General features: G+C 40.0%; 1 protein-coding gene across 2 annotated transcripts in view; it reads left to right on the plus strand.

Annotated features, from left to right (window-relative positions):
• The first annotated feature begins 7747 nt into the window (after window positions 1-7747).
• The window catches only part of Gucy1a2 (guanylate cyclase 1 soluble subunit alpha 2), a 276470-nt gene continuing 270193 nt past the window's right edge, over window positions 7748-14024 (plus strand). For both annotated transcript variants that reach the window (XM_021206936.2, XM_029543056.1), the window contains exon 1: window positions 7748-8484. In XM_021206936.2, coding sequence (XP_021062595.1) covers window positions 8188-8484 — 297 coding nt within the window. In that variant the 5' untranslated portion in view covers window positions 7748-8187. The remainder of the gene's footprint in view (window positions 8485-14024) is intronic.

The following is a 14024-nucleotide window of genomic DNA, read 5'->3' on the forward strand; positions in this document are numbered from 1 at the left end:
CTAAGAAATTCTCATTTTGAGAAGTCTTTATGATTAATCATGACATTTAAAGTTGTATAGTATTTAGCTAAATTATATAGAAATAAGTGCCTACTTAGGATTACAGAGAACCATTTTCATTTGGAATTGAAAGATAAAGCTAAAGATGTTTCTAAAACATTTTCAAAATGCTTATGTTCAGGGCTAAAATGATGGCTTAGAGATTTAGATCACTGACTCCTGTCTTCCAGAGGACAGGGTGTGAATTATTAGCACCCACTTGGTAATTTATAACCCTTTGTAACTCCAGTTTCAGGGAGTCTAACATCCTCTTCTGGCATTCCTGGGTACCAGGCATGTACATACACACACACACACACACACACACACACACACACACACACAAACAAACAAACAACCCCCCCCACACTACATATGTAAGAGACCCACTCAGAGAGACAGAGATACACAATAAAAAATTATAGTGCTTTTATGGCAAAGGCAGCTTTAAAAAAAATCTCTGCCCTTGTATAATTTTCAATGCTAAAAAATGAAAACCATAGCAACAAATTCAAGTTTCATGATTTACCTGTTAATGATCAGCATACCTCCTTGATGAAACAACTTGCTTTATAGATTTATAAACTGTTTTCTGCTTGGAAGTTCTCTTGCTGAGAAGGTAAAGAGTACAACCCCGTTCTTTCTAATAGGCTTGGGATTTCTGATCTAGGCCAAAGATAACTTTTAAATGCAAGAAAATTTGGTTGGCTGAAGCAGAAGAGAAATGAGGCAAACAGAAACCTTTTATTTAGCACTAGTCTTCTGAAAAAAAAAAAAAGCTTATTTTCAGAAAATCTGTGTGAAGAGGCCAAAGTACTTCACAAATTACTCTCAATGTCTATGTGATGCAGATTAGAAGATAGAAACTATTCCCTCAGTGACTCCACCTTTTTCCAAGCCTAGCATCTTACTTGCAAGTATAACTAGATATACATTCATTTATGCTGACTGTTTTGAGCACACAATAGGACAGTGAAAGCCTGTAATCACAATTTGGAGCTTACCACAAGATGGGGCTAAATTGTAAGCAGTTGTCTACTTGTGTAGTCCATGAGAACAGGGAGTGAACTAATTTTAATTTTGCAGTTACTGAAGATATTGTAAAGTGCAGAAAGAAATGAAACCATAATATGAAGCATTTGAAAGCAACCCTGAAAAAATTATTTCTTTTCCCAGATGAGATCTACCTTTTCTTCTAAATAATAAATGTTTTTGATTTTAGTATATAAGTACCCTAAATTATTGTACAGATACTTGCATGCATAGCATAGAATTATATATATATATATATATATATATATATATATATATATATATATATATACTATATACCTTCATGTAAAACATATGTAGTACTCTACATCATGCGTATATATTCTGGCCTAGAATATCTGATAGAACTTTTGTGATGCAGAAAATATAAAGGACTGTTTAACTAGTCTTGGAAAAGCTTAGCAATCAACTTTTCTGCATTCTGTTTGTTCAGTTTGGACAGCATACTGTCAGCAGTTGAAACAAGTGCAGTTCTTCCCCTGAAGCTAGCTTGCAACATATGAGGCACACTCCATATGGAGGTTCTTCAATGCTCATCATTTTTTTTTTTTTTGAAGTAGAATGAGGATGCTGCCATGAGCTGCCATGTGTCACTGTAAACAAAAAAAAGTCTTTAAAATATCTTTAAATACCATGTTCTGTAGATTTCTTGAGTTTTTTTTTTACACAATTTATCTATAGTATATATAAATTGGCAAACATTTCTTGTTTCTAGCTATTTCTATCTGTTTGACAATGGAATCATATTTCTCCAATAAACTAGACTAGTATGTGTCTTGTTTTTGCTTCAAGTTTCTCTCCATTTAGTTTGATGTTGGCTATTGGTTAGCTGTATATTGCTTTGATTATGTTTAGGTATGTGCCTTGAATTCCTGATCCTTCCAAGACTTTTAACCTGAATTTTGTCACATGATTTTTCAGCATCTAATTAAATGATCATCTGATTTTTTTCTTTGAGTTTGTTGATATACTAGATTACATTAATCTATTTCTGTATATTGAACCATCCCTGCTTCCCTGGAATGAGGCCGACTTGATCATGGTGATGATCACTTTGATGTGTTCTTGGATTCAGTTTGTGAGAATTTTATTGAGTAATTTTGCATTGACATTCATAAGGTAAATTTGTTTGAAATTCTCTTTCTTTGTTGGGTCTTTGTGCAGTTTAGGTATCAGCATAACTGTGGCTTCTGATAGAATGAATGAGGTCATGTTCCTTATGTTTCTATTTTGTGAAATAGTTTGAAGAGTGTTGATATTAGGTCTTCTTTGAAGGTCTGTAGAATTCTGCATATTATGACTACTTTTATTTAACATATAACAGTATATAAAATATTATGGTTGTTAGACATGGAAGGATAATAGATTAGACCACAAGATCAGGCACAATACTATATCAGTGCAGTATACACTTAGTGCCCCAAAAGACATGAGCTAAAGTGAAGTGTGTGCAAAGCTAAGAATGCTGAGTACACACCTTAGAGATAGAAAGATTGAAATTATTTTGGGAACTAAAAGGGGCTGGGGAAAGAGGGGGAGGAAGGATAGCCCACTTCTGGCCAGAGTTCCACCTATGCTCTGGGCAAGCCAGATGCTTTTCACTTGGTCCTGGGTGGACATCTAAGCCACTGACCCCACTCCATGGGGTGGGGGTGGACAAAGGGCAGGCACCCAAACCAAGGGGCCCCGGGGCTATGGGAGAGAGGGCTGAGCGTGAGAGGTTCCCACGCAGGTGAGAGTAAGTGCAGATGAACAGAGACCATCTATGGTTTTAGAGCTTTATCATAGAAAGGCAGGGGGAAAGAGAGAAGGTGTGTGGTGTGTGTGTGTGTGTGTGTGTGTGTGTGTGTGTGTGTGTGTGAGAGAGAGTTTTAACTTAATCCAGACCATATCAAGGCCAAGAGAGAGAGAGAGAGAGAGAGAGAGAGAGAGAGAGAGAGAGAGAGAGAGAGACTGGTCATGGCCAAAAGAAGAGAAGGGGGAAAGGAGAAAGAGAAAAGAAAGGCTAGAGAATAAGAGGGAGAGAGAGGAAGAGAGAGGAAAGAGGAGAGGAGAGAGGAGAGGAAAGAGGAGAGTAAGGGGAATAAGAGGAGTAAGAGCAAGAGAGCAAGAGAGTGAGGAGGGACCAAACAACCCCTCTTAAAGTATGAGGCTATCTTTTCTGTTGCTAGGTAACTGGGGAGGATTCCAGCCTGAAGGTCAGAAGCTTGGGACATTGCCTACGTGATTACTAACCATGCTTATCTTGTGGGGGCTGAGGGGGTTCTACAGGAGCCAGGGTTCAGGAGACATGAGGAAACTCCTTCTGTCCCATGTAGGTGAATTATCACCACTGGGTCCCAGGATTCCACACCTCAGCTCGACTGGAAACAAGACTGTCTTTGCATAGCCCAGTGCTCCACATATTATAGCAGGCTACAGAGGTTACTTGAGATACTGAATGGAAGGGCTCCATCTCAAAAGGAAAGATGGATATCCATTATACAGGGTTCACCATAAAGCCACTTAAGACATGGAGTAATCTACTAGAGGTGCCAAAACAATGTTTAGTCAACATCTTTCCTGATGTCTTTGATTTTTATTGGTAGCATCAAAACATCTATTCACTAGTTATCATTCTGAAACTATTAAGTATAATTTTGAATTTGGTGCTCTAGTTGAATTCCAGCCCATTTATCTCTATTTTTATTTTTGTGCTCCAGCAGTTAGTACCTTAACTCTAAAGGATGATTCTATGTTGTAATATAACCATAGAGTGATGGATTACATTATCTCTCATGTGACTATTTGCAGATGATATAATCAGATTATTCTCATTTTGACACTACTTTTAGTAGTTAATTTTGCTTCAAATTATGGAAGAATACATATATCTTTTTTTATACTTCAGATTTTCACTGGAAGGGTGCTCCTGGCCCCTGCTAGACTTGGGAGGAGTGAAACACTGTCTTCTAGACATGACATGACTCATAAACTTAGAGTCATTGTAGTTATGTGCATATGCCTGGGCTCTTGAATGTTTTGTCGTAGAAAAGTGTTCATTACGCCCCTCCCTAACATACTCCTGATAGGTAATGGTAGCTGGAAGAAGTAATATCACTTTCTTTACTTATAACTCAACTATGCCCATGTTATGGTAAATAATATCCTACTCATGATAAAATAGCAAAAGTCCCCAAAGAAACTAGGAATAAAAGAAGCATATCCTAATACAATAAAGGACTGTGAGAACATAAGGTTATGTCATATGAAATGGTATGCATATGTATGTGCAGTTTTTCAGGCCAGAAATCCAGAAAAGCTTGGTCTAGTTAAGAATTCATTGACTACTATATTTCAAACAGGGCTTGCTATATACAACATATATGAGCCTTGTGAGCTGCCAGGTTTATGCACCAATTTAATGTAGGGAAAGCTTTCCTGATTTTCCTGGTACTAGGGAAGAACACTGCATCAGGGAACATTTATGCAGATGTTACAGGTTTTCTTGCTGGAGACATAGATGGATTAAAAAAATTAGGAAAGTTCTGAGTGTTGAACTTAAAAAAAAAAAATCAGAGAATCAGGACTAATTGTGCTTCTTATACCAATACACCAAGTGCAATTTTTCTTTGCTCCAGAGGGAAGGATGAAAATCAAATTAAATGAGTTTTTAAATAATTATATTTTATCTTGACTAAAATGGTATATCTGCTTTCTAGTGTCTTTCCCACAAAAATTTTCAATCTTTTTGAGTTTCTAGGTACCCAAAATTTACAAATAAATATAAATATATAATTTAAAAATTATATATATTTCTGTATTTTTCTTGTACAACAGAATAAAAGATCTAAAGTCCTCTTTTAAAACATTTTATTGGTTGATTGATTGATTGTGTATGTGCATGTGTCTCTGTATGTCTATGGGTGCTTGAGTCCAATGATATATATGTAAAGATTAGAGCACAGTTTGTGCAAGATAGTTCTTTCTACCATATGGGTCCTAAGGATCAAAGTCATGTCATCAGGCTTGATATTGGATACTTTTACCTGCTATCTTTTAGGCTAATATTTAAAGACCTCACTAAAGTATGATAGATCAGTGGAGCTAGGTTTGCACGTATGAATTGCCCAGCTTTCTCCCTCCTAAAATAATAACATAGATTACTCAATTGCAATATGAGTTTGTTAATTTAAAATAGTGGCAGTGTGTTTACTACCTCTGAAGCAAATTTTCTAAATGGAAGGTAGGTTTTAATTCTCTTTGAAAATGTTAATTCAAATATAGAACAAAGCTCTTCATATTGAGAGGTTTTAAACTTTACGCTTTAATAGGAATACAAAGAAACCTTTGCAAGCAAAGCTAGGGGTACCTTGCTTATATTTAGACTTCCATTTGTTTATGGTTTAAAAGTCAGTGGGCAAACTATGATCAAGACAGAGCAATTTATTTGAGAAACTGTGATACCACTTCATCTGAATGACTTCTGGTAAGAGTCTTTGACTCAAATTGCACACACACATACATATACACACAATGTCCAATAAATTCAGATTTTTTTCTGGAAATAAACTTCCATTGTGAACAGGAAAATGGGTGATGCTCCTTCAAGTGTTTCAAATACACGTTGTGCACAGTTCCTAAATGATTAGGAAATGGTCTGATTTTTTTTAATCCCCAGGGTTACAGAAGCCCAAACAGGGAGGATAGAGAAGAATAATGACATGCATGTATAAAAATTTCCTAGTAATTTTGATTACATTGTATGTTTTCAAAAGATTATGACAAGTTTTAGAACTTTTTTTGGAAAAAGTACAATAATAGTTAATTGAAGAAATAAGAAGGGCAAATGCTACTTAGAATATTTAATAATAACTGTAAAAATCTGTCATTTCAAGAACTTGACAATTACAATATCTTTATTAAAGAAGATAAATAGGAATTGAATTGAGATGAACAGTATGATTATTAACCAAAAGCTGGAGAAAAGCAATTTTCAAAAAATATAAATTGTAACAGAACTGAGGGCCTATGAAACTTTTTAGTAGAATTGATGGCTACACTTAAAAAAATAAGAATGTGACATGGTATAACTCTGTAGCCATGGCTGATTTCAACCTTGTAATCTACTTATAATATTAATGATGATAATATTAATAATAAATTTAATACACAGACTTGGATTTAATCTGGTAAAATATGAAATCACGCTGCTCAGATTTTTTTCTGTAGACTGTAAAGGAGTATGTACATATGTATGGAGTACATATACAACATACATATAAATATGTATTTAAATAAGTTAATAGTAGTGCATGCAATCATTTTATATCTGTAATGTCTATTTAAGATCTGATTTTTCCAAAGTATAAAAGGAAACGTCAATACATTTATATGAGTTGTCCTAAACAATGAAGAAGATTTAGTTAAAAGCAAATTGGGATAGAGAAACAAAAATAATTCTGAGGTTTTCTTGTTTTTAAATGCGCTCTGCCCAGTTAAGCTGATCTGCTTTACCCAGACTATCCCTTTTCAAGTATGCATAAAAGCACTGTGGCTTTTGTGTCCTTCCAATTAAAGTCCAAGCCCTTCTAAGATCAGGGGAAGGAGAGGAAGGTGCACAGTTGCTTTCACTGGGAAACCAAGCTTGGGACTACTCTTCTGGGATACTGCAATTTCCTCTTCCTTCTTACCATCGTCTATTAAAATTTCAGAACAATCTTTTTTGGAGCTATCTAACGGCCTTGGGGCCACCACTGTGTCTGGTGGCAATGAGGCAAACTGTAAAATGAAGCTGCTATGATGAAATGCTTGGTGTATGATGTATGAACCCCTTTCTTCCCTCTGCCCTTGGTTTTCACAAATGCATAAGCTGAACAAGAAGCCTAGTGGTTGAGGGACGTAGGAACCTCCTGCAGGCTCTTTAAGGTCAGATCCAAGAGAGAAGTCTGCTCAGGAATAGATCCGGTATTGTCATCACCCGACAAACTCGGTGCAGGTGGTAAGCGGAGCTGTGCAGCACTGGAGCTTGGACAGCTGGAGCTGGGAGCGGCTCCTCCAACCGAGCTCCCACAAATAAAGCAACAGGGAGCAGACGTGAGCATCACTGCCCACGCTGCCTCGCTAGAGATGGGGAATCATCCCCACAATCTGTCCCAGCTTTTGTCCCCTTGCTTGTGTCTCCACTGGAGCAGATAGGGTGACCAAAAATAAACTAGAATTGGACGTGGTGTGTGTGTGTGTGTGTGTGTGTGTGTGTGTGTGTGCTTGCGTGCGTGCGCGTGCGCCTGTGTGTTTAGCGACCCCAATATTCCAGGTCGGGCTGTCAGTTTTCTTCAGAGGGAGATCAGTTCTAAGGTCCTCACCCTAGAGTCTAATCCCGGGCGTGTTCACTGCCCATCTGTTTTTTTCAGGGGCCAAAAAACCCGACATTTGGGCTTTGGGGATCTTTAGCCCTATGAAAACTACTGTACGCACCTCCAGGTATCAGGGCACAATGGCAGGGAACAGAAAGAACAGCAGCAAAGTGTCCTAGTTGCTCCTGAAACGCGGCGACAGAAGAGGAAAAGACTTCCAATGAGTATGCTGGGGACACGTGACGCCGGCGGAGGCAGCGCTGGAGGGAGGGGTAAAAAGGGAGGAGGAGGGAGGGGCGCAGCTTTTGGAGTGGGCGGAGGATGCGGCCGCGGGCGATCGAGACGCCAGGCGGAGGAACCTTCCTGCACCCCAATCCCTGGTCCCCGCGGCTCCGCAGCGGGAACGATGCGCACGGGCAGGCCCTGAGGCTGCGCCTGTAGAGCAGCAGCTGCAGAGGCAGCTGTGGCGGGTCCCCAGCTCATCTCCAGCCCCACTGCTGAGCCTGGGCGCCAAGGAGCCGCAGCAATCCAAGTTCCCGCCATGAGCAGCTGGCTCGAGGGGCTCAGCGGCCCCAGGGACTCGCGTCTAGGCGAGCCTGAGCGCAACGCCAAGCGGCCCCGACGCTCCTGAAGCTGCCTGCCATAGCAGGTCCCACCACGGCCACCGCCACCACTGCGTCCCAGCCTCCACCACCACCACCACCACCACCATCCACCACCTCCGCTTCCGCTGTCTCAGCGCAATAGTGTCTCCAGCAGCATGTCTCGAAGGAAGATTTCATCCGAGTCCTTCAGCTCTTTGAGCTCTGACTACCTGGAGACCAGCCCGGAGGAGGAAGGGGAGTGCCCATTGTCCAGGCTCTGCTGGAATGGCAGCCGGAGCCCGCCAGGGCCACCTGGCTCTCGAGAGGCCGCTACGGCTGCTACCCCGGCCCCCGCTGCCTCTGCCGCCGCGGCAGCTGCTGCAGTCGCCGCTGGGTACAAGAGAGCCCAACGCCGCCGAAGGGTCAACCTGGACTCACTAGGCGAGAGCATCAGCCTCCTGACGGCGCCCTCGGTGAGTTGGGAAGAGGGGTCCAAGCTCCAGTAGAGGACAGGGATGGGTAAAGTTGAATCAAGGCTATCAGAGGAGCGTGGGGAGCTCCCAGCCGCTGGGGGGCGACTCGGCCTCACCCTTTTGGCCTTGAGTTCTTAGTGGTCCCTAAGGAGACACAGCCCTCTAGGCTTAGGCAGATGGGGAACACTGGGAAATAATGAGACCCCATTCTTCCCGAGGTCCGGCTTCCCAGCTGCAGGCTTAAATAAAACCACACTGTTGTCCTCTCTGATGGCCTCAGGGATCCTTCAGACCATCTGTTTTTCTATTTTTCTACTTTTCTTCTCTTCTCCTCTCTCTTCTGTTCTCTTCGCTTTCCTCTCTCACGCTCTTCTTTCTCCTTTCTTCTTTCCTTCCTCCTCTCCCTTCCCTTTCTCCCTTCTTTCTACCCTCCCTTCCCTCCTCCTTCTTTCCTTCTTTCCTTCTTTCCTTCTTTCCTTCCTTCCTTCCTTCCTTCCTTCCTTCCTTCCTTCCTTCCTCCCTCCCTCCCTCCCTCCCTCCCCCTCTCTTTTCCTTTCTTTCTTTTCTTTCTTCTCCCCCTTCTTTCTGCTCAAAACTTTCCCAGGCTGTGTTCTAGTTCTGCATTTCCTTTCCAACATTCCAAAGAGGCCCCCGCCCCGCCCCTGGAAGCTCTTACTCTCCCTATTTCCCACACTCTCTTGGTCCTATTTGTGACCTTTTAGGGCATCTCTGAATTCCACAGGTTCTCAGCAATCTCTGCTGTATACTCCCACCCCCCTACCCCTCCTGTTTAGGAAAGCTCTGTTAGATACTTTTCTGAGTTGTCTTTTCACCTGCAAATCTGTAATGCTGTTTTACACACACACACACAAACACACACACACACACACACACACACACACACACACACACACACACACACACACACACACACACACACACACACACACACACACACACACACACTCTTTCGTGTTTTCCTATTTGTTATGAATTAATTGGCTCTCATCCTTCACTTTCTCATCTTTAGATTCTCCTTGCTTCTATCCCCCCCCCAGTCGGTTTTTATTTCTTCTTTATGCTTTCATTATATTAGAACCCATTCCTATGTTTATTGAATGAATAAATACCTTCATGTACTTTCTTCAATCTTGTTTTGATTCTAGGATGTCTATTAGTATCAGCATCAGCAGTTCTTCTTGTACACCCTGGTTCTAGGCATTCTTACATACCACCCCTTATTCATTTCTCCTCAGACATTTCTGCCACTCCTTCCTGTATGTTTTTTTCTGGAATGCCAGGCCTCTTGTTTTATCATTTATTGACTAGGTGAACTTGGGTTTGAAGAAGTCCACTCAATTACAGAATGCCAAGGAGACTAAATGTCAAATTTGCACCCACCTTTGAGCCCCACCCAGGTACTGGAAGCAAGAACTTTTACTCCCTTTAAACACTGCATTTTTCCCTTTCTGCTCCCCTTATTACTTTGATTTTAAATTTTTCTAAACTTCCCTCAATGTATCTGAATATTGATCTTGTTTAGCATATCCTAGGTTTCCCTTTGAAGGCATCCTTGCCCTCACTGTAGAAGAGACCTGGGGAAATGAGATATGTTGGGGATCTACATTGTCTAGGCAATGCCACATACATCACTGTGGTATCTGTATTATTGGAGAATTGTTTCTTTCAGCACTGAAGCACATTTTCAGTCTCCTTTCTTTCTGGTGTGTTTTACTCTTTAACACATTCATCCTATAGATAATCTAGACAGATAATTCAGATCAGGTTGGCTGATCTTTTTTCAATTTTTCCTGTAAATTTGTCCCAGAGAAGGTAATCCCTGGAAATATATAACATTACAAATTGTCAAATAACTGTTTATGAGACGAATTCAGTAGCTGTGTATATGTAGGTTTGTGTCAATCCACAAAACAATATTTTTGCAACATATCAGTACTTCTTTCAACAGGGTTGTTTTTAACATAAAAATATAACTAAATATAGTGATCCATTGGGAAAGAATCCTTGTAACCCAGATTTTTTCCTTGTGCTTGAGAAGCAAAATTTATAGATTTCTAGTGTCTTTAATAATGATTTTGCTTAGAATATTCTCAAGTATTCACTTGAGGGTTAGGGAAAATAAAGTGATAACTGAAGTATATACTGTGAGAATGAGAGCCAAGAAATAATTTCTGATGGTTTAGTTTAGTGACTGATGTGAAAAAACACATACCCAGATAATGCTTTCAGAACAAGAAATTTGAAAGAAATTGTGATATTAAGCAATTCAGAAGGTCTATGCTCTTTATAAGCTGCAATCAACTTTTATTTTGGAAAAGGCCTGTCAGGTGGATGCTGAGGTCATACAGGTGAGATGCAAACATTTTCTTTTATTATTTATTTATTTAGTTAGTTATTGAGCATAACCTTTGTTATTTTCTTCTTTTTCTTTTTTTATTAGATATTTTCTTCATTTACATTTCATATGCTATCCCCAAAGCCCCCTATACCTTCTCCCTGCCCTATTCCCTAACACACCCATTCCCACTTCCTGGCCCTGGCATTCACCTGTACTGGGGCATATGATCTTCTCAAGACCAAGGGCCTCTCTTCCCATTAATGGCCAACGAGGCCATCTTCTGCTATATATGCAGCTAGAGACACAGTTCTGGCTGTGGGAGTACTGGTTAGTTCATATTGTTGATCCTCCTATAGGGTTGCAGACCCCTTTAGTTCCTTGGTTACTTTCTCTGGCTCCTTCTTTAGGGGTCCTGGGTTCAACCCAATAGGTGACTGTGAGCATCCACTTCTGTATTTTCCAGGCCCTGGCATAGCCTCTCTAGAGATAGCTATATCAGTGTCCTGTCAGCTAAATCTTGCTGGCATATGCAATAGTGTCTGCGTTTGATGGTTGTATATGGGATGGATCCCTGGGTGTGGGGGGAGCATATGGAAGGCTTCAGGAAAACAAACAAAAAAAGAATCCTCATTAAACAGCCTTATTACCAGTTGACTTAGTGTCATAAACATACAGTTTTCATTTTAAGTTCCACATTTTATTTGACAAACACAAACACTGCCTTGAAAAGATTCAGTATGTTTTTAGTCTCCTATACTAACTGAATATTAAACTCTGATGTTGCACAAATAATATGAGAAATATTTGTGGAGACATCACAAAAGAGAAACAACTGAAAATAACTACAACTACCTAGAATACTCTCTCTCGGGGCGGCGGGGGGGGGGGGAGGGGAGTTATGCTTAGGTTCCTCTTTAGCCTGAAAATCATTTGAACCACATCATCAGCATGCAGATGAAACATGGACTATACAATTTGCATTGGGAAACTTTAGAAATTCATATTACTTTCTTAAGTTGTAAACATCAAAAATCATTGTATTTAACCAGTAACTGAGACTCCACTGTGTAGCAAGCATTGTATTGGGGAAATAGATGATGAACGACTCCCACATAGATTTTATGGACTTTTTTCTTTAGTCCTTAATTTGAGGAATGTGCACTGAAAGGAGCATAGGAACTTTGATTGATTGCCTTGCTGGCATCTATATATCAAGGGTGGATTTAGTAACTCATTTTATTGGATTTTATTTTATGACTCTGACATCAGGTTAGATTTGTTCTCATCATCCTGTCAGTGGAGAGATGAAGGCATACCCATTCAAGGTTGCAGTTTCTGTACATTGTTGAGCCACTGTAGGTAGCTTTGAAGATCTCTGAAGAATAGCTGGAAGAAGTGTAACACAAATGGAAAGATGACAAAACAAGAGAGGAAAACTTATAACAGAAAGAAATCATCCCATGAAAGTGAAAAGAAAAATAAAGATGCCGGGTATGGCAGAAAAACAAATAATGTTTCCTTATTTAGGGAACGAAAGTTGTATTAGTAAAATCCTAGGAAAAAACAAAGAGAGATAAGCATATATATTTTTAAATTTAATTTTATTATTTTTTTATTAGATATTTTCTTCATTTATATTTCAACTGTTATCCCCAAAGTCTGCTATACCCTCCCTGCCCCCCTGCATCAGTTCACAGTAATAAATCCCTAAGATATTATTGCATGTTTGTATATTTTTTAAACCTTCATTAACTCACTAAGTGGTTCCAGAGTGTGATCCATAAATTTAAATCAAATGTAAATGCTTTGAAAAATGTGAAACTTTCCCCCATTTTATTAGTATTACTTATTAGAAAAATTTATAGAATAAATTCCTTTAAAGTGGAAAGGTGAAAATTGCATTATTTTGTTTATATAGCCAAAAGATTAGTCTGAAAATTTAAAATTACATTTCCTTTTGATCTTCCTAGCTTTGGCTCCTAAGTGTTCATAAGCCTATAAAATCATTGTACTTTCCTGTGGGGTAATGGGCTATGCACATACAGCCCGGTCTCCAGTTGAGCTTAGGTCTTGAATCCCTGTGGGACCCAGTGGGTGGTAATTTCCACTTACATGGGATCATGTCTCCTGGACCCCTGGCTCCTGTTGAAGTTACCACCCCCACAACCCTCACAGGAGAGGCATGTGTCTATCAGTCACATATGGGCAACACCAAGCCTTCCCATATGCAAATAAGGTTTCTCCCAAACTCTCAGTCCAAGCCAATGAGAGGAACCTGCTGTCAAACCCTGAATCACCCCCAAAACTGTATATATCTAAATCCATTCAGGGAATTAAAGGTGAGTGAGAACTACTCCTTTGTCTGAGTCTTTTGTTCCAAGAGCTGTAACACTTGGGAAGAGATCTTCTCTCCTGAAGAGCCACCTGAGGTCCTTCTGCACTCCTCATTGCATAGTCTCATCGAGGCCCAGCCCGACCTGACACAGTTCAGAGCAGCTCGGAGTTACAGAGATAGTCTCCCTGCCTGCACTCGCTTCCCTTCGCTGGAACCCATGCACCAGGCTTGGACAAAGATCTCTGTGGTACCCAGGCCCACACTTTCCAACATTTTTATCAAATCAGTAATTGCTGAGTGGAAATATAAAACACCTTTAGGGGTCATGTATTGATAGGAAGGTAATCTTGTGTGATACAATTTGAATATTTCACAGAAAGTGAATTAAACTTATAAAAAGTGAAACTAATTTTTATTTTGTTGAGAATTTAAAAGATTATTCATCCAGTCCTTTCAAACTAATCAATATGTGTTCAAAACATATATTAGAGGGTGGGAGATAATACAATAAAGATCTGCTAAAATCCCTTGTATTTGGCTGCATGTCTAATACTCTGTTCAATGGCTAAAAGCTCAGTTGCAGGCTTTTACTTTAAAGATACAGTTGAACAATGGGAAAAAACACCATCAATTCTTAGTTGATGAAGAGATGCTGCTGCCGAGCATTGTGGTGCACACCTTTAATCCCAGCATTTTGGAGGCAGAGGCAGGCGAATTTCTGAGTTTGAGGCCAGCCTGTTCTACAGAGTGAGTTCCAGGACAGCTAGGACTAAGGACTATACAGAGAAACCCTGTCTCGAAAAAACCAAAAAAAAAAAAAAACCAGAGAGAGAGAGAGAGAGAGAG

This window comes from Mus pahari, chromosome 10, assembly GCF_900095145.1.
Source record: "Mus pahari chromosome 10, PAHARI_EIJ_v1.1, whole genome shotgun sequence".
Classification (NCBI taxonomy): Eukaryota; Metazoa; Chordata; class Mammalia; order Rodentia; family Muridae; genus Mus; species Mus pahari.